This window comes from Microplitis mediator, chromosome 11, assembly GCF_029852145.1.
Source record: "Microplitis mediator isolate UGA2020A chromosome 11, iyMicMedi2.1, whole genome shotgun sequence".
Classification (NCBI taxonomy): Eukaryota; Metazoa; Arthropoda; class Insecta; order Hymenoptera; family Braconidae; genus Microplitis; species Microplitis mediator.
In genome coordinates, this window is record NC_079979.1 from 18008997 (window position 1) to 18032647 (window position 23651).

General features: G+C 29.2%; 1 protein-coding gene across 6 annotated transcripts in view; it reads right to left on the reverse strand.

Annotated features, from left to right (window-relative positions):
* Positions 1-7194: 7194 nt before the first annotated feature.
* LOC130677271 (sodium-coupled monocarboxylate transporter 1) overlaps positions 7195-23651 on the reverse strand; it is a 41765-nt gene continuing 25308 nt past the window's right edge. For 5 of the 6 annotated variants that reach the window (XM_057483961.1, XM_057483959.1, XM_057483962.1 and 2 more), the window contains exons 2-6: positions 13116-13510; positions 12349-12523; positions 10594-10748; positions 10297-10437; positions 7195-10113 (exon numbers count right to left, since the gene is read on the reverse strand). In XM_057483961.1, the coding sequence (XP_057339944.1) occupies positions 8925-10113; positions 10297-10437; positions 10594-10748; positions 12349-12523; positions 13116-13471 (2016 nt within the window). In that variant the 5' untranslated portion in view covers positions 13472-13510 and the 3' untranslated portion in view covers positions 7195-8924. Of the gene's footprint in view, positions 10114-10296; positions 10438-10593; positions 10749-12348; positions 12524-13115; positions 13511-13668; positions 13849-23651 lie in introns of those variants that run through there. The other variant, XM_057483960.1, reaches the window with a different exon arrangement.

Below are 23651 nucleotides of genomic sequence, written 5' to 3' on the forward strand. Positions count from 1 at the left end.
GAAACAATTAAAAATATGCGCATGTAGAAAATTTAAAAAAGCTAAAGGTGCAATTTTCTGATATATTTTTTTTTTTAATGTATCATTTTTTTAAAAAATTTAAAAATCATCAGATGTCGGCTAACTGTGATTTTGAAGTTAGCAGACAATTGAAAATTTTCGAATTTTTTTTCAACAATTTAATTTAAAAAAAAAAAAAAAAAAAAAAAATACACGTGTAGAAAATTTAAAAAACTATAGGTGCAATTTTTTAAAAATGTTTTTTTCTTCAAATTCGTGGTTTTAAAAGACAAACAAAAATTATTAGACGTCGGCTGATTTCAGAGTCAAAAATTGAACCTATAAAATAAAAGTAAACTTTCCAAATTCGAGTAAAAATACAACGAATGAGATTTTTTTTACCGAGTACACGTTGACGGACTCGTATAATTTTATAAAAATTTCCATCTGAATTTTCAGAGCAACAGCATAAGTTTATAAATTTTTTAGACAATTAAATTTAGACTTGCATTTCCTTTTTTGTTTAAAAAATGAAATTGGAATTTTTAATATGTATGACCTCTATTTTTTTTTATTTCAAAGATAGCATTGTCTTTTACGAAAAGTTTGATTCGATGTTGGAACGCTTGTAAATGTATGCTATGCAAATGAAAAATACTTTACAACATTGTTTTGAAGTTACATTTAAAAAAGAAAAATTAACTTTAAAACAAAGCAGAAAATATATATATATAAAGAATAAAAGTACCGGCAATTTTCCAAGAATTTCATTTAAATAATGAAGTAAGATTCGATTTGGCCGGCCGGGGTGTTTCAAACAGACTTAAACTTGGATTTATTCCAACGAATTCTTTCTTCTCCAGCTTCTTATCATTTTCTTTTCTATAAAGTTTCATATATATATATATATATATATAATTATTTTTTTATGCATCGTATTTATTTATGCTCACAAATTTTATTTATTCCATTACTACTCACATCTGCCAGCACAAAAAAAAAATTTACATAAAAATAATATATAAAATTTATATATATTAGACTGGGCCAGAAAAATCGACTATTTTTTTTTTTTTTAGTACATCGAAAATATTATTTGGGGTGACAAAAAAAAATTATTGTGAAAATTTGAGCCCTTAATATTAATATTAAGAGGTGTATCATCGCAATTTTTGATATTTTTTTTATGAGCGGGTTTTTGTCTCATAACTCTCAAACCATCGAGATAAACGAAATAGACTTAGATACATATCTTGAAGGAAATTTTATGCTCTACAAAAAAGGTTTGATTGAAATTTTTCGTCAGATGAACCATTTCCTTATAATCATGCTTTGAACATTGGTACGATTTTAAAATTTGATTGTTCAACTTTGGAATTTTGTAATTCATGTACAAATAAGCTTCCGGAAAAATCCAATGATTATTTTTGAAGGAAATTGAATGCTCTAAGAAAAAAGTCTCTTAATAATTTTTGCTAAATTCACTTCTTCAAAAGTTATTCAAGATTATTGAAGTCGTTTTACTTAACTTTGAATAACTTTCGAAGGAGTGAATTTAGCAAAAAATGTTAAGAGACCTTTTTTGTAGAGCATTAAATTTCCTCTAAGAATATGTATCTTGACTAAAAAAATCTTAATATTTCTAGTAGTTACAAAAATCCAAAATAGAAACAAATAATTTAAAAAACAAATCAATGTTTAAGGCACGGTTACAAGGAAACGGCTCGTTTTACGTCAATTTACTAAGAGAGATTTTTTGTAGGGAATTCAATTTCCTTTAAGAATACACATTGCTCAAATTTTTCAGATAGATGATTTACGAGTTTTGGGTAAAAAATAAAATTGCGGTCAAAAAACTAATAGTCGTAACGATACACCTCTTAATATCATTATTAAGGGCTCAAATTTGCACAATAATTTTTTTTGGTCATCAGGAATAATATTTTTATAGTATCGAAAAAAAAAATAGTTCATTTTTTTGGCCCAGTCTAATATATATCGCGTTACTGATGCCATAAGGACGCATCAGCCTATTACACACCCGGGTGCCATAAGAGCGTACCAAAATATTTTTTTCGGGAAACAACGTATTTTTACTTTATATGTATAGAAATGATGAAAAAATTTTTTTTTCAAATTTCAAATTAACTTTGATCAAAATTTTTTGGAATTTGAAATTTGTGATAATTTTTTTATTTGCCATTTCAAATGATCATTACGATAAAAAATAGTTTTTTTAATTTTAAGAATTAGTTTTAAAAAATAATTTTTCTGGGAATCGACGTAGTTATGCCTGAAACGGGCAGAAATGCAAAAAAAAATTTGGTACGCCCTTATAAGGGTACCCTGGGTGCCATAAGGGCGTATCAAAAAATTTTTTTCGGGAAACAACGTATTTTTACTTCAAATGCATAGAAATGATGAGAAATTATTTTTTAAAACTAATTTTTAAAATTAAAAAAACTATTTTTTATCGTAATGATCATTTTAGATGGCAAATAAAGAAATTTTCACAAATTTCAAATTCTAAACAATTTCGATCTAAGTTAATTTCAAATTTGAAAAAATTTTTTTTCATCATTTCTACGCGTTTCAAGTGAAAATACGTTGTTTCCCGAAAAAAAAAATTTTTTGGTACGCCCTTAGGGCTCCCGGTGCCCTGGGTGCCATAAGGGCGTACCAAAATTTTTTTTTTTCATTTCTGCCCGTTTCAGGCATAACTACGTCGATTCCCAGAAAAAAATTTTTTATACGCCCTTATGCCTTTTCAAGGGAATTTTTTTCGGGATGCGCCCTTATGGCATCAGTAACGCGATATATATTTATCATGATATTACTCATGAGTTAAATTAAATAATAAAATAAATGAAGTTCTACAATCAATAATAATCAGAAATTCAAGTCAGTTCAATCAGAGAGATTAAATTAATACCAATTACACAATATCTGTACAAAGTTATAGCTGATATTGCATCAAGAGTTGTAATTGAGATGCATTAATTAACAAGCAGCAGTAGTATGAAAGCTACCTCAGAGTCTACTGAAACCGACTAAACTTCCTTATCGTAAGATAAGACAGTTTCTTAATCTCATGTCGTTGGCTCAACGAAAACGATAAGACCCTCGAAGTCTGACCTCGTCCTTTAGACCGGACGGAAATGCAGGCAATTTTTTTTTTTACTTTATTTTACATCACCTATTTTTTATTCTGCTGTAATTATCATGATTATTAATATTATTATTTTTTATTTTACTACTGCAATGGAATTCCGTGAGAATGCAAATTAAGCACTTACGTTGATTGCATTATCTTTTTAGGAATTATCTTACGTAAGAGTCATTACAGCTGAGTGTTATACATTTATTAAGCTTTCGGATTACGTGATAGTGTTTGATAGTCGGAGAATTTTATATTAATTAATATATGTCAGTATACTGTCAGAGTTCGCGAAATAAATTCGAGGTACGGTCGAATGTAAGGGGGAAGAAATTTAATTATGAGGGAACTCATGAGAATCGATAGTACTTTTTTTTAACCAGGGAACTAAAAGTCCTGGCAAAATTATCCTGAAGTTAACAGACAATTAAAAATTTTTGGATTTTTTTTTTGAACAAATCAATTGCAAAAAAAAAAAACTAAAAATATGCACGTGTAGAAAATTTAAAAAACTATAAGTGCAATTTTTTCAAACATTTTTTTTTTTTGTAATTTACATTTTTATAAATTTTCAAAAATTACTAGATGTCGGCTAACTTCAGTAATGAGTGTGAATGTAGCAGACATCAGACAAATTTAAATATATAAATAAATAGAGTAAATAATTTAAAAAAAATATATTTATAAAAAATGCACTTATTAATTTTTAAATTTTTTAAATGCGCATTATTTGTAAATTTTATTTTATTAATTATTTACTCTATTTATTAGTAATTTTAAATTCGTCTGATGTCTGCTACATTCACACTCATACTTCAGTATCATCCTGGCAAACGACTGCCAACGTGACATATTTATTTTTAATTAATTGAAAGACATGATACTAAAGTTAGCAGACGTCTAATAATTTTTGGATTTTTTTTTAGACGATAAAAAATTTTTAAAAAAATATTTTAAAAAATTGCACATATAGTTTTTTAAATTTTCTGCATGTGCATATTTTTATTTTTATTTTTTTTTTTTGAATTAAGTCATTAAAACAAAAATTTTTAAATGTCTGCTAACTTCAGGATCATTTGAAAGACACATATAAATTTATGTATAAGAAATAAAATATATGTATGTCTTCAGAATTATTTTGTGCCACTGAAATTAGCTGACGTCTAATAATTTTAAGATTTTTTTAAAAACAAATTTAAAAAAAATATTCAAAAAAATTGCACCTGTAGTTTTTTTAATTTTCTACATGTGCATATTTTTAGTTTTATTTTTTTTTAGATTGAATTGTAAAAAAAATTAAAAAATTGTTAATTGTCTGCTATTTTCAATGTTAAACAAAAAATATATAATAATAATGTGAGGTTAAAATAAAAAAAAATTTTTAATTTGGACAAAGTCTTCATGGATGAGAAGACATTGTAAGATCTCGTTACTTATATTTATTTAAACAATTACTTACTGGAGATTCATCAATTATTTTGTCAACTGTCAGTAATTGAATTAATAATAATCGCATGTTTGTTGACATAATTATTTACTAATTATTGATATTAATGCTTGTCATCCAATATTTATCAATATATATCATTATTCTTTTTCATTAAATCATATTTATAATTAAAACAATTATTTTCAAATAAAAAAGTAAATAAACGAGTCGGTTATGTTTACATTTGCACCATTTTGAATGGAGCTCCCCTCCTTAACACACGCGGGAAAATTTGAAATATAATTTTTTAAATATATTGAATATATATTTATATATGGAATAAAATTATAAAATCACTTGAAAATATTGATCGCTTGATAATTTTTTTATGTTAAAAAATATAAAAATAAAAAAAAATTGTCACTTAAAAATTTTTTAAATTTACTCACTCGTCCCGCCATTTTCATTCTCTGCTGCGAGTACTCGTACGCCACTGACACACAAATTATTAAATTACTGACACAAACACTCACCAAAAAAATTAAATTATCACAATTAATCAATCACTAAATCACATTCATTACTTGAGAATATTATTTTTTATAAAACTATAACACTAAATTACTTGTATTTGTGTATTAAAATTCCGACAATCAACATGGCGTAAAGCAACACGAAAGTCAAGCCGACACTGAATTTAATTACTTTTAAAACTCACGTTCACTGACACTCATAACTAAATATTTAAAAATACTCCTCACTCAACAAATAATGATTTAAAAGTAACAATAAATTTATAATCGAGTAGCACAATAATTAAAATCAATTATTTTAACGGGTTCAGACGCGGACGACAATGAGAACCTCTATCAGGCGGGAGACTGACTGACTGCGAGAAGCCTCTTGCGCACGCGTGCCCAAATTTTAAATATTCTGCGCAGGTCGTTCCAAGCGTCTCTACAACTGCGCAAGCGTCTTGCGTCTAACTTCACACAGCAGCCGAGCAGTAACTTGGGCCCTATATGATTCGTGATTAAATTAATAAATTTACTGTTTTTTCGTTTAAATAAATTAAAATTCTTGTTTTCGAATATTCTCCGCCACTCAACGAACATTTTGTGATAGTAATTTTAACGGTACGTGAAATATAAATAATAAAAAAATCCATTTAATTAAATCCATTGTCCAGCAACCGGCTTTCGTTGCCGTTGACTCTATTAATTTAAAATCCGTAAAAACAACTTTTATAAATTATTGTTTGTGTGCACAAGTGTTTAAAAGTCATCAGTGATCATTTAAGTGAAAGTGTCAATTTTTTTTACCAAGTAATTAGTGCAAAAATAATTATTTTTTTTTTCACATCTAGTTGTGCCGCCATTTTGAATAAATTTATTCCTAAAATTTTTTTTTTAAAATACAAATCGTGTTCAATCAGTGTTTGTGTTTAAAGTTAATATCGGTGTTCAGTTTGTGTTGATAATTTTAATAAGTGTATTGTGTTGTGATGAGTGCAAATGTAGCAGACATACGACAATTTTTTTATTACATATAAAAAAATAAAATTTAAAAAAATGCATGTACTGAATTTTGAATTTTCTAGGCATGAATTTTTTTATTTTTATTTTGTAAACATTTCAATTTATTATCTCAAAGTTTTTAAAATTGTCATATGTCCGCTAACTACTGTCATTGTGTTGTGTATAATTATTCAATTATTTGAATTCCATTCCCGAATCATGCTCCGATTAATTCATCACAAAGCTGCAAATGGTAAGTTTTTACTTTTTTTTATTTTAAATAATTATTTATCAATTTTTTATACATGATTTACCATTATTCATTTGAATTGTTACCCATGATTATGTTTTTTACGTCTAAAAATTTAAAATAAAATTTTGGCGCCAAAGTAATTCATTTTCAAATTACAAATAAATTACTATAATATTCAAATAAAATTCCGGGAGACTGATAGTGGGTTTCTAAAATTTAATTTTTTTAAATATCAGTGACCTAAAGTTGTATCGCACTGGCCCCATTGAATTTTCCAATTTATAAAATTTCAAATTTCCAAAATTAAATAAAATTAAAGGAATTTATTAGGAGACGTCGGATCTTCGAAAATCTGCTCGATATAAAATTATTTTTGTTACTGCGATCTTTCAGAACTCTAGGTAGGAGGAGTGGGGTAAAATGGGCTGACATTTATATATACAATCACGTCGTTTTAGTTTCCCGATGAAAAAAGATTTTATACAATTGTATAAAATTATATACGAAAAATGCCCCGATCCAATTGTATACAATTTGTATAGAAATTGTATACAATTCTATACAACTCTATATAATTATATACAATTCTATATATTTATATAGAATTCTATATAATTGCAATATATAGAATTCTATTTAATTATATAGAATTGTATACAATTTGTATAGAATTATATACAATTGGATCGGGCCATTTTTTCTATCCAATTATATATAGTCTATATATAATTATATATAGTCTATATATAATTGATATATAATTCTATACAATTGTATAAAATCTTTTTTCATCGGGTTCATAAATATTTATCTACTCAATAAATCAACAAACTCGTTTATCTCAAATAATTTTATTGTCACAATTCCTTAAATCAACAATTTTACTTTCATCCATTAACAATAGTAATAATTACAGACTAAATCGTTGATAAAAATATTTACGTTAATTAATTACAGTATTCTTTATGCATAGTCCAGGTGATATATTTATATAAAATTAAATCACTTAAGATTTAATTACAATACCTTAAATAAATTGGTTGTAAATTATAGTATCCAAGAGTATGCGTAATATTTTGTACTCAGACCTTAATAATTCAAAACAAAGTCCACACAAACTAACGTCACGTGTCTCATCCACTCATTAATTATTACTATTTTCTCCTACACTTTCTTCTTCAGCTCTATCTTTTTCCTACTCTCAAAAACTCTTTGTACCGTAATATATATTACATTATGTACTAACAAATTCAACGTTTCGCATTCAAATGAGGCTCGTCTCCACCCCAAAATAATTTAAAACTATAAATTCCATAAGCAAAAAATAATTATATAATTTCATATATTTTTATTCCTAATTTTCTTTACATTTTTAAATGATTTTATAATTTCAATGGACAAAAATATATTCAAGTCTACATATTATCTCATATTTATATATACATACACACATAGAAGAGACTTGGGTAATATAAGACACCATTTTTATGGTAAAAAAAATTTTAATCTGTAAAAAGGCGGGAAAATTGATCAAATTTATGGAAAAAAAAATTTTTACATTAAAAATAGTGTCTCATTTTGCCCCGGATGTCTACTAAAAATATAATATACCATTTTACCCTCATTACAAACTCAATTCTCGCTAAACTTAGGCATTAATATTTACTAACGTATAAATTCGATACGAATCGACAAATTAATTCGCAACGTCATTACGTATTGTCCGGTTATATTTATTAATTAATGAGCATATACATATACATACTATTCATATAAATCTATTTATAAAATATCACTCTCAATAATTATTGCAATCGTAATTAATTTAAAAAAAATTCATTTAAATTTATATATCAATTTTTACAAAGTAAACTCCGTCACGCATCATAACCTACATACGCACTCATTCATTGTATAGCTAACCTAAGTTTACAGCATAAATATATTTATTAACTCATTCCTTTCATAAATATATATTTGGCATCTATTAACAACGTCAGTTAAAGTTAACCCTTATTAATACTCTTCTATACAATATATCATTTAAATATATGACCAACAATCATCAACAAAAGTCAACGAGTATTGTCTTGATATTTTCATCCCAACAAGAGATTAGACTTCGGGTGTCGTCGGTTTTTACTCCCACTCGATGTTTTATGAGCTGAATGTTCTCCCACTTTTCTATACGCATGCGCAGTTCATATATGTTCGGTAGTGGGGGAATTTCCGAGGTCCATTCTCTTACTGGGACCATAATAGCAATAATCTAAAGCTAAATAATTGGGTCTAAAAAAAGTTAACAATTAATTGTCTATCTAAGTTATCTTACCGTTAATTAACTTATAAAAAAAAAACATGATAATAAAATGCGTTATTTATACAACTTTCGTTAAGAAATAATAATTCGAATAACTCGATCAATAAGATCGTCAGTCGGTTAAATCACCTCAACGACAGCGCAGCATCAACAATAATGACTTTGCAGTAATATCAGGATAGCTTTCGGAAGATCGTAATTAGGAAGTTGAAGGACTTTTTGATGAAATTATAACGTGTTAATGCCTATCATAGCTTTGTACCCTTACCAACTTCATTGGTTACTTCAAGAGATACTTCTTTGAGGGCATCAAGTTTCCGCATGTAAGCGACTGTATTCTGTTCGAGTTTTCCATTCATTTCTGGATCACTGGCAACGCCGCTGCTGTTTAGATTTAATTTGAATTTGTTAATTTCGTCGGTGTCGTCGTCGACGGAAGTCATCGATCCGTGGAATGCCGGATTGCTGGCGTCGGTGTCATGATCACCGAGTCTGCGTGACTCGGCAAATAGTCTTGGTTTACCGGGCATAAGTTTTGAAAGTTTAAGAGCGATTGGATGCAACAGATGTTCCTCGTAAGCGTCTTTTTTTTCGTCGGCAGTAAGTAAACTGACAATGGTACCAACAATTATCGTAGTCATGCTACCAATTAGTGCGTAGTACATGTATGTAATACTGTAAATCGCATCCAGAGGGCCAGAGGCTTCCGCTTGTGGACTGGGACTCGTGGAGAATAAATTTGTTGAGTCAAGATTGAGGGAAGGGATCGGAGTGACATCTAGCGGGAAAGTTGACAAGGGTCTGCGTAGATGAGATGCGAATGAGTCGTTTGTGCAGCCGTCAATTGACAGCGGAAGAGTTTCTGTTTCGTCGACCACCGAAAGATGCCCGAATGTCAGCCATAGGGACATTAGATGGCTGAAGATTATTCCGGTCGCGGCGCCTTTCCAGTTGGCACATGGGATCAACATTGCCAGCACAAATACACCCAACAGAGGGCCCGAGGTCGCGGATGTCATCAACATCGAGGATTCTATTACTCCTGATAACATGGCGACGAGAAAACTGGCGCCGATTATCAGTATTCCGTAAATTACACCAACGAGTTTTATTACTTGAAGTTGCTGGCGATCTTTGAGGTTACTCAGGGCTGGTATTTGGCTCAAAAAATCTTCAAACGTTACCGTTGCAAGAGAATTTAAATTAGATACGGCTATTGTTAAGGCGCCGTTGAATAATGTTGCCATTATGAGACCCAGTAATCCGGGAAGGTAGGTCAGTTTATCCTCGACGTAGAACGGCACTATTTCGTCGAATTTAGAGATGAATCCCGATTGATAGGGATCACAGTCTGCGTAAGCGGCAAATATTACCATTCCCACGACCCAGGATAGAGAAAAGAGGATTGTTATGATCGGCATATTCGCCATCATTGTTCTGAAAATAATTCATTCAATTTGTAAATTATTCATCTTTCAATTACTCTTTTTATCAATTCATATTCATTTTTTATAAATAATGTAAATATGGCTCCCAAGTACTCTGACTCTCAATTACAAGGATAATAAAAAAATTGCCGGGAAGAATATAAAGATTTAAATGAAAGTAATGTAGACTCACTTATTGACTTTGCTTTTACTACTCATACTGCAATAACGTTGTACGAAATTTTGTTGGCAGCCAAAAATCGACAAGCTCATAAATAATTGACCCAGTGTTGCTGAGATTGTCGTAACCCGTACAGTCGGATCGGTATTAAAGCTGCAATAAATAATAATTATTATCATCGGATATTATCAATCGCGTCCAATTTTCGTGGCACTCATTTCAATAATGCTAATCCGATTGCGAATATTGTAATGGTTCAGTAATAAATTATAGATATTTAGTGTGTAATGTGCAGTGTGCAATACTAACTCCAAAAAATCGAGGCGCCCACGTGAACTAGTCACGTTGAAAACTATACCAGGTCCTCCGACGTCGATTACACCTTGCACGATTATAACAATGGACACGCCGATCATTGTCACTCCTTGGATAACGTCTGACAGAATAGCTGCTTGCAAGCCGCCCTAGTATTCAAAAATAAAACTTTACTTTTATCATTATCGACCTTAACGTCAATATGTCTGTCGATTACGGCGTTTCAAAAAAAACAAAAATGATTAATTTCCCGCTAAGAAAATTGAAAATTTTCAAAAATTCGGAAAGTTATTGGTTTCGGTCCGATTTACGAAAATCGATTTTTTTTCTCGGAACCAGGCTCAAAAGTTTTGTTTAGGTGCCAAAATAGGCCTCTGAAAATATGAGTCCTTAATATTAATACTAAGGTTGTCCGCATCGCACTTTTCGATTTCCCATAAGAATAACACAGGAAAAAAATTTCTTTTTCTTCTGATTTTTGAAACTAATGAACCGTAAATTACATTGTAATGTCCATCGAATATTTTTGTAGAGAATTGAACGCTCTACAAAAAAGTCTCTTATTGTTTTTTGATAAATCCATCTGTTCGAAAGTTATTGGAGCTGGAAGTCAAATCTACAGTAAATTTTGAGATCTTTTTACTTTTCCAGCAAAACTATCAGACTTATCGAAAAATGTCATAGGATCTTTTTTGTAGACAATTTTATTTCCTACAAATTATTTTAAATAAAGTTTATTCAAATTCTGCATTGTTTTCTAGTTATTTTCATTTTAACGTTAAGTTCTCAAAATCGATTAGAAGACTATTAATTTTATGAGCTTGACATTAAAATGAAAATAACTAGAAAACAATGCGGAATTCAAATAAACTTTATTGAAAATAATTTGTAGGGAATAAAATTGTCTACAAAAAAGGTCCAATGACATTTTTTGATAAGTCTGATAGTTTTGCTGGAAAAGTAGAAAGATTTCAAAATTTACTGTAGATTTGACTTTCAGCTCCAATAACTTTCGAACAGATGGATTTATCACAAAATGATAAAATACTTTTTTTGTAGAGCGTTCAATTCTCTACAAAATTATCCAATGGATATTACAATGCAATTTATGGCTCATTCGTTTCAAAAATCAGAAGAAAAAAAAATTTTTTTTCGAGGCCTATTTTGGCATCTAAACGAAACTTTTGAGCCTGGTTCCGAGCAAAAAAAAATGTTTTGTTTTTTTTGAAACGCCCTACTATCGATATATCAATTAATTATCAATCTCTGCCAAAAATTTTTTTGAGCTCTTTTACGAAATTATTTTTAAAATATTTCATATAAAGAAAAATTATTTGTAGAAAAAGTCGGGGCAAAATGGGATGCCATGGAAAAAAAGCACTAGGGTGTGCGAATTTTCGAATTATTCGGGTTTCGAATCGAAATAAATTAACAATGAATTTATTTCCTATCGCTTGTACGTCGAGAGAATTCTCTTACTTATTACTATAATAATAATAATAATAATAATTATTATTATTATTGAAATTGAGTATGTGTGATAAAATTTCTCTTGCATGAATCGTCCGTGACTTCTGAGAAAATTTCCATCGACGAGATTCTTGTAAGAAATGACTAAGTTTAAAAACCTTCGTTCAAATTCCCGTCGTAAAATATTTTCATACCCGCGTGTCAAAAAAATCATAAATTTATTTTTGGCAGAGATAAGAGTAATATAAACAATACTATATAAATTTTAAAACCACTTACTAATGACGTGAGGATAACAGAAATTGTCGTCATTCCAACGATACTGGCCCAGTAAGGTAAACCAATGACAGTATTTAACGCGACGCAAGGAGTGAAAATAACAACAGCCAGTGTCAAAAGACTTCTCAGTACATACGAAAAACTAGCAAGACATCTAACCAATTTTGAATGAAATCTAATCAACAAAATAATAAAATTAATTACATCATCATACAAAAATACATGATAACAATATTCCGAAGGCCGAAGTAATTAAAAACCAATCCGGTCGCAATGCGACTTACATAAAGTACACTAGAGTTTTTTTCTATTCAAAAATATGACAGCCCTCAGTAAAATAAAACACTTGTAAAAAAAAATTAATTTTTTTAAAATATTTTTAATTACGTCTCTACGAAGGGGGCAAGTTGATATCACTCTAGAATTTCGACCTAATTTTTAATTTGGGCTACACTTCTAAGTGGCCAACTTGCCCCATTTTAAAAAAATTTCATGAACACAAATTTTGAAAAAAAACATGTGATTCATTTTACCTCAGGTTTCTCTATTGTGTCGACAATAAAATAAATTTAAGATAAAAAATTTAAAGCTGTCATACGCAATAAAAACTGCAAACAACGTAATCAAATATTTGATAAATTGATTTATTGCATAAAAAAAATTAAAGACCGGATTGGGTAAAAATTATTCCTGCTCTCGAAAATAATAATTACTAAATTATTAAATGATATATATATATATATATATATATATATATATATATTTACCTCATGTCTAAGTACTGATAAACAGACGTAATACCAAGACTATAATAAACAGGAACAAAGATAAAACATACAATCGGATATGCCAGTAGCATACCGTATAGAGTTTCCCACATGGCACTACCATGATAATATAATTCCGATGGATATCCCAGAAATGATCTTACTCCGAGCGTACCACGTGCTATCGATAACATCATTGCTCCCATCGAAACACTACCCGTCGCAAATACATAACTTGCTTTAGTTTCCTTTTTTTTAGCACGAAATTTACCCCACAGTGGTACCACAAATGATATTAAAATTACCACAATAAACACCAAATAATCAACTACCATCGCTGACGCCTCCATCACCATTTTGCTTTTTGTTTATCGCTTTTCCTTCGTATTTACACTCTGGAAATTAAATAAATTTGTGTCATTAGTTCTTTCGTTAGCAAAAAATTTATTTAAATAATAACAGTATCGAGCAATCGATTGATAATTAATAGAAAATTAGGAATTTTACTATCGATCGCTCATATTTATTATTAATAATTTAGGTATTTATGTACCGATAATTCAAATAAAATGCAGAGAAAATAGAACCGGATTAAAAAAAAAACACGTGGTTTGAATAATAATTAAAACTTAAAGTAATAATTAATGATTATTAATTAGCGCGTGAATGATCTCGAATAGTCAAAGAGACGAGGACGTCTGTGTAAACTGGATGACTATGATGTACTGAATAAGTAACGAGTGTTATATTATACTACACTATTAAACTGACATCAAGTGCTGGCTTATCTTATAACTTACATTGTTTATTATCGTATGTGTGTTATATATGTGTGTAAGATATACATAATATGCAATAGATGGATAATATGTATTTGTTGTAGTTTGTATAGATGCGGTAAGAGAAAATTTAAGTGTGGAGATGAGAGCACTTTGATTCGCTGATTGTTGTTACTCGTCATTGGTTTTGTACCCCTTCCATTTAATACGCACATGCGCTACTAATTATTCGCTCGTGATTACTCATACACTCATGTCATGTCGCTTCTTCTTTTTTATATTTTTTTTTATTTCGTTATTTACATTTATCTTATTTTTTTTAGTTTTTTTTTCCGTGCTCACGAGTGCTCGTTAAGCTGTTTGTGACTCAGCCGATAAATTTTAATTGTTTCATTGATTTAGTTGGTAAAAAAAAAATTAATTTCTGACATCGTCACTTATAGCTCCCGGGTAAATATTAGTACATCATTTGTTTTTTTTAATTTCGATAATATCTGGTGATAAGATTTTTTTTTACTTAACTAAATTTTTTGATGATCGTTGAAATTTTAATTTCAAGCTCAGAGGCGTAAAATTATTGTAGTCATAATCAATAAAAATTTGTGTGATAGTTTTTTAAAATAATTTTTTCTACATACACGGAGAGAAATTTATGGTAAACGTTCCTAGTACGTTTATGAAATATCCCCATACCGTTATAGTAATGATTACATGGAATTATGGAATATAGGCCTATACTTTCTGGGAAAAGTTTCCATAAGTATGGGAATAATTCCTATAATTATGGTAACAGTTCCCATATCGCATGTGAAATAATTATGGTAATGGTTACCATAGTATTATGCAGGCGGTGATCACTTCTGCCCCCCACCATGCCCAATTTTGTCAGAGTTGGTCGAGTTTAAATAGTGAATTTGACAAAACGATTTTTCCCAAAATTGATTCCGCTAATTCGGTAACCTTGTGGATATCAACAATTAGTATAAATCACTATAAAAACTCTAAAAATTGTAAGACAGCGCTTTTAAGTTGGTATGGAAAAACTGAGTCGGCTGACAGAATTGAGTCCCATACAAAAGCATTGAGAGATCACCGCCTGGTATTATGGTAACGGTTACTATAATATTATAATAATAATAACTACACGGAGAAAAATGTTGGTTCAAAACCTACTAATTTTTATTATGCTGTCGACGAAATTTGAAACAGGAAGGGAAGCATCCAAAAAAATATTATGCTCTTATCAAAAATTATTATGCCGCATCACAATTATTATAATGTATGGAAGTAATTTTTATTAAATTTTATCGATAAGTGTCTCGCGCGTAGTAAGTATTATGATATAGCATAATAATTTTTCGTATGAGCATAATAATTTTTTGGATGCTTCCCTTCCTGTTTCAAGTTTCGTCGACAGCATAATAAAAATTAGTAGGTTTTGAACCAACATTTTTTTCCGTGTATAATATATATGCATGGGTGCCGCTCCTATAATCGACATTTTACAAAAACCGGTTATCATGCATTATGGGAACCATTCCCGAGTCGAAATATTAGACGTAAATTGAACGTTCTTAACGTTTTAAACGTAAATTGAACGTTTTGAACGTAAATTGAACGTTTTGGGCATTTCAAAACTCAATTTGACAGCTTTTAACTTATTCAAAACGTAGATTGGAGTATCATATATTGAAAACGTAACTAAAACCTATTTAGACTTACAATAAGAAAACATAAGCATACAAAAAAATTTTTTTCATCGATTTTGTACTCTTGGATTATCATCACGTCAATTCCGTAAAATTTTGTCGTCCGCCTTTCTGGCTCTTAAATAAAAAATTCGTATTTTGAAAAAAAAATTTTTTCAGTTTCATACTTCTATCTTTAACACTATCATATCTTTTCATATATTATGATATCAAGGTTATGAAAATTGTGATTACAAATATTGAAATAGATTAATTAATGTTATCATTACTTTAAAATCATAACTCATAAAATTACCAATTTTTTACGAACCAAAATACAAAAAAATCGTTCAATTTACTTTCAAAACGTTAAAAACGTTCAATTTACGTTTAAAACGTTAAGAACGTTCAACTTACGTCTGATATTTTGACTCGGGTTCCGATAATATATATGTAATTAATACCATAAATTTCTCTCCGTGTACTCGGAGTCACTGGAAAATAGGCAACAATAATTTTCGAGACATCAAAATATTGATGTACATTTAAATTTATCAATTAAAGAGATTCAACCCACGATTTTTCGTTTATAAACTTTTAGTTAAATCTATTAGTTTTGGACAATGAAATTTTTTTATTCGGTTTTCTCGTTCACTCCTCACAGCTCGATAAAACTTGTTGACTTGGAATTTTAATGAGTGGACAGATTTGGGGCATGACGTCGGGAATCGCTGTCTGACGTACGTGATTGTATGAATATCAAAGAGAATAACTAAACCCAGATCAGAAGTACCGAAGACGACGGAGAGAACAGTATTATTATAATAATAATAATAATAATAAAATAATTTATATAACATGTATAAGGCAGCAATATATTTAACTTATTGTCGATTTACCAGAGTGAACCATACATATATATTACTGACAATAGGATAAATGCTGCACTGTGTGCAATATTAAACAAGTACCGACACTAACTATTAGGAGTAATACATCTGCGCGTTGAATTTATTTCGAGTCGCGTGCCAAATCACGTGCTCGCTGAGTGATACGACGCAGAGGACAATAAGAAGAAGAATGTTGAGGATAGAGAAATAAATTAACTTGTAATGTCAACAAGTTTATTTATTTATGCCGAGAAATTGATTATTTTCAATTATTTTAACCCTAGAAGAAAGTTTTAGACTCCAGTGTTTACTTCGCACATAATTTTGTTGGATGCGTTCGCTTTTAATTATCACCTCTGATTTAATACCGCACTCGTATGATGTAAAAGTTTACTAATATCAATAAAATATTCTTAAACATAAGCCCGAGGGTATTTTGGCATAGTGATATCCGCAAAATATTTATTACCGTGTAGCAGGCAAGACGAAACAGCGTGGCCCTGAGACCCATACTACAATGCCGAGAGCACAATGCTACTAGTTTTTCTCGCCACAATTTTTGGCGTGTCAATCAATGTATACTATCGTATTACCACCAAAACGAGATAGATGTCGTTAGACTAGGTTTATCGGCCAGAAGCAAAGTGGCCTGACGGCCATATTGACATTTAGGCGTCCGCGACAACTATTGCCAATGTTACTATTCCCGCAATGGTTGAATCATCTATGCATACAATTTTATAACCTATAAAAATCTCCGATACCATACAGTATGGCGTTCACGCCATAGTGATATCCGCAAAATATTTGTTACCGTGTATACACATTGGCAGTGTGAAAATTTTAAATTCACACCGCCTAAATTTAACACTAAATTTCGTGTAATTTTCACAGCAAAATTTTTACACCGAGACATTTACACTACACCGGGTCAAAAAATTTTTTTACAGTGTGCAATAATAATTGTATTAATAATGAATTAATATCTATTCAGTTGTTTATTGTCTAGAGAAAATAATAAACAGTGATTGAGTTAAGTACTGGAAAAATTTAATGATTGGAAGTAAATAACATAATAATTAATTATCCAGAGTAAATATAATTATTGTTCATAATACAAAAAATAATAATCATACAGACTTGGATAATTGTGTATAGAAGGTATGTTTGGAATCCAATTAGTTTGCGTACAGGTCAAGGACAGAGAGTAATCCGAAAAGATAGAGTTAGTGTCCCGGAAATATAACTTTTAATGAGTGGTCAATATCAATAGACAATTATTATCGAGCAATTAGTTAATTATTAATAATAACAACAACAGCAACATACTAACTCAGTTATTATAATTAACAATTATAATTTTACACTAGACATAATTATCTTGTTGATATAATTGACTAAATTTATTATTTTTAGTTTCAATGCGCAACGTAATTAATTTATTTCAATAAATTCATGGCATTAAATTAGACAGTTATTAAATTATATGAAGGAACGGGGGAGTGGAGGACAAATAGGTCTCGAGAATGTATTCTTTTTTTTTTAATTGTATGTTGGGGTAACACGGAGACTATTGCAAAATTTGGGCGACTCAAAACTGTGAAAAAATTTTTTTTTTTAATTCTGAAAACCATAGAAATTTTTAATTGATTTTATAATGAATGGCTCATTTTTGCCCGACATTGAAATTTTTTTATGGCTCGGTTAATATTTTGATACCAGATATTTAGTTTGGGATTAAGGAAAAAATCTGTCTATCGGTTGACTCTGCGGGCCAGCCCTAAAACTTCCCGCTGTTTTCGAGCTCCTTGAGCTCGAAACCATTGTTGTGAATATATTTTCGAGCTCGAAGATACGTTTGTATTCAATTGTTTTCGAATAAACCGTTTTTTTACCATTTCTTTCTCCCACGATATCTCGCGAACGAATTAACCGATTTTGATGGTTAAGGCGGTAATCGACGTGTTTTTTTGAGTTCTAGAGCTGATCAAATTTTAGAATTGATCGGATAAATCACTTCAAAGATAATCGAAAAAAACCGTTTGTTACCATTTCTTTCTCGATCGATTTCTCTCGAACAAATAAACCGATTGAGATGGTTGAGGCGGCAATCGACGCGTTTTATTGAGTTCTTGTGCTGATTAGATTTTGGATTTGATCGATCGAGCCATTTCTGAAAAATTTGAAAAAACTGAAAAAAATTTTTTTTTTTTTTTTTTGTTTTTCTTCCATATCTTAGAGTCTATTTTATCGATCGATTTAAAATTTTCAGAAAAGTTGATGGTCAATAAACTCTTTCGATTGCCATCTCAAAAATTTTAATCGGTCAGTTCATTAAAAAGATATTAAGAGTTTACATTCATACACACACACATACATACAGACACTCGGCCATCCTTCTGAAAATAGTCAGAATAGCTTCCTAGGACCTCAAAACGTCGACATCTGATGAAATTTCGATTTTCGCAAATCGGGGTGAAAACAATAACTTTCCAATTTTTCGAAAATCGTTGATTTTCTTAGCGGGAAGTTAAAAAATATAAGTGGAAAAAATGATTATTGACATTTTTTCTCTAGAGGGGCAATTTAGTGGGTTGTAACTCAAGATCAATGAGGCTAATAATTTTTTTTATTTGCATCAATTTAACCCTATTTATTGTCATAATAAACTCAATGATCACGAGAATTGTGATTGTTTGAGATCCATTCTCGTGACTATAAATAACTTTAAACTTTTCCTCAAACATATATAAGAGTAAAAAAAGAAATGGACTTTTGTTACTTGTGAGTATAGTTTGTAAGTGTTTCCAACTGCAAACACTGCTGCGGTTACAAGATAAATTTAAAAACATTCTAACCTATAAAAAAGGTGAAAATAAAACCCATTGAATGAAATAAAATAAAAACGGTCCTATTGTAGTTGTTAGAAATTTTAGCCACGATTAATTAAAGTTAAGCAGTAATCGGGTCATCTAGCGGTCGAAAAAAATTCACATATATTTTATATAACACAATAAACTTTTGTTTTTCAGTTTTTATCTCACTGTCGCGAGATTTATTAATATGATAACTTCCCTAGGCGTCACTTTAACTCTTTTTTATTGATAATTCTTTAATATTCATTTTTATATCTATGAAAAAAAGATAAAATAACTATTTTTAGATCTTGTAAATATTTCTGATAAAACTGAATTTTACTGAAAAACCAAATGTTGTTATTTTATACTTTGCGTGAAATTTCAGTAAAAAAAAAACCCTTTTAAAAAACTGCATAAATAAATCCTGGACTATTCAGGAAATATTTAAAATGAATCAGTGAAAAGTACTGACCATCAGTGAAAATTTACTGAGTGTCAGTACTTTTTCACTGATTGAATTTAAGAGCGCACTTGAGCGCGAAAAAAAAGTGTCAACTCTCCTTAACAACACGTGTCGCCATATTTTAGCCCGTGATAAAAAGATTAAATCTGACCATATTCCGTCAGATCTTATCTTTTTTTTACATAAGTTGTTTCTAATCACAAAATTTTTTTATGTCTAATTCAACGTCCATAAAAAAAAGTTGCCACCTGTCAGTTATCGAGCAATCTAGTTTTTGTAAAATAAATACTCCAATCAGTGACTATATTTTTTCGCGCTGGTCCGTTGGCTTTTTCGTATGTATGTAGTTACGATATCTTTCGGAAATCTCAATAAATTGACCAGATTATTTTTTTATCACCTTCTGATTACCCTAGAGTAGAACCCTATCAAATATCACGGCTTTAATCCTTTTAGTTTATTTACAAAAAATACCTAAAGTGAATATTCACTAGGGTGGTCGTTAAAAATTAAATTTTATCAGACGCCCCATAAAAAGCTTCTTTTTAGTGAAAAAATACGTGGGGAATTTGGTTTTTTCTTTTTAAGTAAAAAGAACATGTGTCTCAGGACGATCCAAGTTCATTTTTCGATGCAATCGCGGTTTTTTTCAAATATCTCATGAAATATGCAGATTAAAGAAAAAAATCATAGATACAATTTTGTAGGAAATTCAATTCTTGATAAAAAAGTTCATGTTTATTTTTTTTATAAAATGTATATTTACAAAGATATTTGAAAAAAACATTTGTAATCCTTAAAATGCTCAATTCATAAGATCTGAAGAAAGTATTTTCAAAATATCTTCATAAATACACATTCTATCAAGAAAATGAATGTGAACTTCTTGTCAAGAATTTAATTTCCTATAAAATTATTCCTCTGACTTTTTCCTTTAATCTGCATATTTCATGAGATATTTAAAAAAAACTGCGATTGCATCAAAAAATGAACTTTGATCGTCCTGAGGCACGTGTTCTTTTTACTCAAAAAGAAAAAACCAAATTCCCCACATATTTTTTCACTAAAAAAAAGCTTTTTATGGGGCGTGAGGAAATTTAATTTTTAACGACCACCCTAATATTCACTAATGATCAGTACTGATAAATTTTTAGTTAATAAATCTTTTATTTAGGTATTAAACTTTTGTCATGACTAAATTCAAATAAACGTAAGACGTTGCAGATTAATTTGTATTTACTTGAATATTTAACTATTGTAATAGTTAAGTTTTATCTAAAACTCGGATTAAGTTTTCTTATTAATTATAATAATAATAATGTTTGTATTTATTAACTGGAATATTTAGAAGACTTAAAAGTTTTCCATAACTAAATAAAAAGTTAAAGATTAACACTTAAGCTAATGTCTTGATTTAAATGCCGAGTAATTGCTCAACAAATATTTGTTTGTTTGTTTATTGAGTTTAATGCTGATAAAAAATTTTATTATAAAACGTGAATTATGTATGATTAAATCATGTAATAATAATTTAGCATAATAATCTCGCGACATTGTTGGGTAAAAAATGGAAATTAATGTTTGCAGAGAAAATTATAAGAGATTTCTACATACATTTTATTTAAAAATGATAATTATGTGATAGACAAATTGAATTATTGAGTTAAGCATGCGATAAATATATCAACGGGTATTTAATATGTAGCATAATAAATTTTATAAGTAAATAAATAAATCAATTTTTTTTTATGATAAATTAAATGAAGACATAAGAAATTATCATTCGAGTGATTCATCTTAATATTTTATGTTCGATATGTATATAAATATATATCTATATAAATTTATTTGTAATAAATATGAAGGAGGTAAATAGATAGTGGGTATGATTCGCGATTAAATTTCTTTGTTGTGAATTCGGATGTAAGATAAAAAATGAAGTATAAGAAAAAAAAATACTGGCGTGGATCCAAAATTAGGCAGAGACTTTGAGATTAACGGGTGATAAGAAAGTAAAAGTAAGAAAATAAAATAGAGATTTAAACGTAACAGCAAATAGAGAAAATCGTCCGAATGAAAATATATGTGGAGTCAAATGGACACGAAAGTTTTTAATTAAGTAACGAAATTTAATTTTATATTTTTCATAGTTACGAAGTTGCTAAATGTATGAGTTGGTAAATAAAATATATGTATAGGAGAGGGAGGGGCAAAACGGGGTACTAAACGAAATACCACGTTTTCGAGGACTCAAATACACTAAATATTTTTTTTTTAATGAAATTCAAAGTAAATAGAAAAAATTTTCAGTTACCGTTAAAAAAAAAATTTTTCATTCTTGCGGGTAAAATGGGGTACCCCCTAAAAAGATAAAAAAAAAATTTCTGGATTTTAAATGAATTTGATTAAGTTAAACTTTTTTGCAAGTAATTTATGTGAAGAAAAATTATATTTTGCATGATTATTAGATACAAAAGAAGAAAAAAAATTTTTAATAGTTTTTATCATAAAAAAAAAGTCATTAATATTTTCCAACTGACAATTGATTTTTGAAAAAGTTTAACGAAAAAAATTCAAAATAACACTCAATTATATTTTGCATGATTATTGGATACAAAAGAAGAAAAACAAATTTTTAATAGTTTTTATCATAAAACAAAAGTCATTAATATTTTTCAACTGACAATTGATTTTTGAAAAAGTTTAACAAAAAAAATTCAAAGTAACACTCAATTATATTTACAAAACTGATTTTGAAATGTTTAAAAACCATTTAAAATATAAAATTTTTTTTTATCAAATTTTGGGGGAACCCCGTTTTGCCTACCCTACCCCCTTTTGCCCCCCCTCCCCCGATATATATGAAAATTGATGATTAGACGGTATTAAAGAGATCAGTTTTTATTAATTGTAACTTTTGATGATTATTAGTGAGGAAAATTTTTGAGTCACCATAGAAAGGGAGGGGAGGGGAGGGGAGGGGGGTAAAATGGATCGTTGAGAAAAAAATTTTTATAGTAGGATTTATGCTTATTTTTGAGTCCAGATAATTATTTGGTAATAAAATAACCAAGGCAGAGAACAATTTTTAATGCAGGACAAAATGAGTTGTATAAAAAAAATTTTGGGGCACACTCTCGCCTTTTCTTTTGAAAATTAGATAATGAGTAATAAATGAACAAGTAAATATAAATAGTAACTGTATTTTGTACACACCAGTGCTCGAAAATAAATTTAAATCCATGTATATGAGTAAAAAAAATTTTTAAAATTACCAATGAGCGAAAAAAGTATCAAACAAAAGACCTAAACACACAAAGATAAATAAAATGTATTTGAACAAGTGTGTAAAAATACATGACATGATATACCGAATGATGATCCCGAAGCAAATAAATTTAAAGTAAACTGTCTTTGGTCTTTTTCTTTAATATACGCACAACCCATTATATATAGATGTGTATATTTTGAATGTAGTGTTGTAGTTGATGTATTTCATCAGCAATGAAGGTGTCACGTGCGCGACAATCACGTGTTTATCATGAGTGTATCGTTACATTCAACGACACTTGGAGTATGTGCCGTTTACATATCACATATGCTACCGACTCGTTTGTTCTCTTACTCTAGTCTGTTAACTGCTGAATTGTAAACACATATATTTTAATTATTTTTTTTCCTTCACTAACTCAATGGGCCATAACAATTATTTGAATATTTTACGGGTACAACTGATGTTTAATAACTGGAATTTTTCTTACTTTTTCTGAAGGTCAATAGACACCTTTGCAAGGACAGCTATCGATCAATGATCTAGTTTATTTGAGATCTACTGTTTAACTTGGAGTTTTGTAGTCA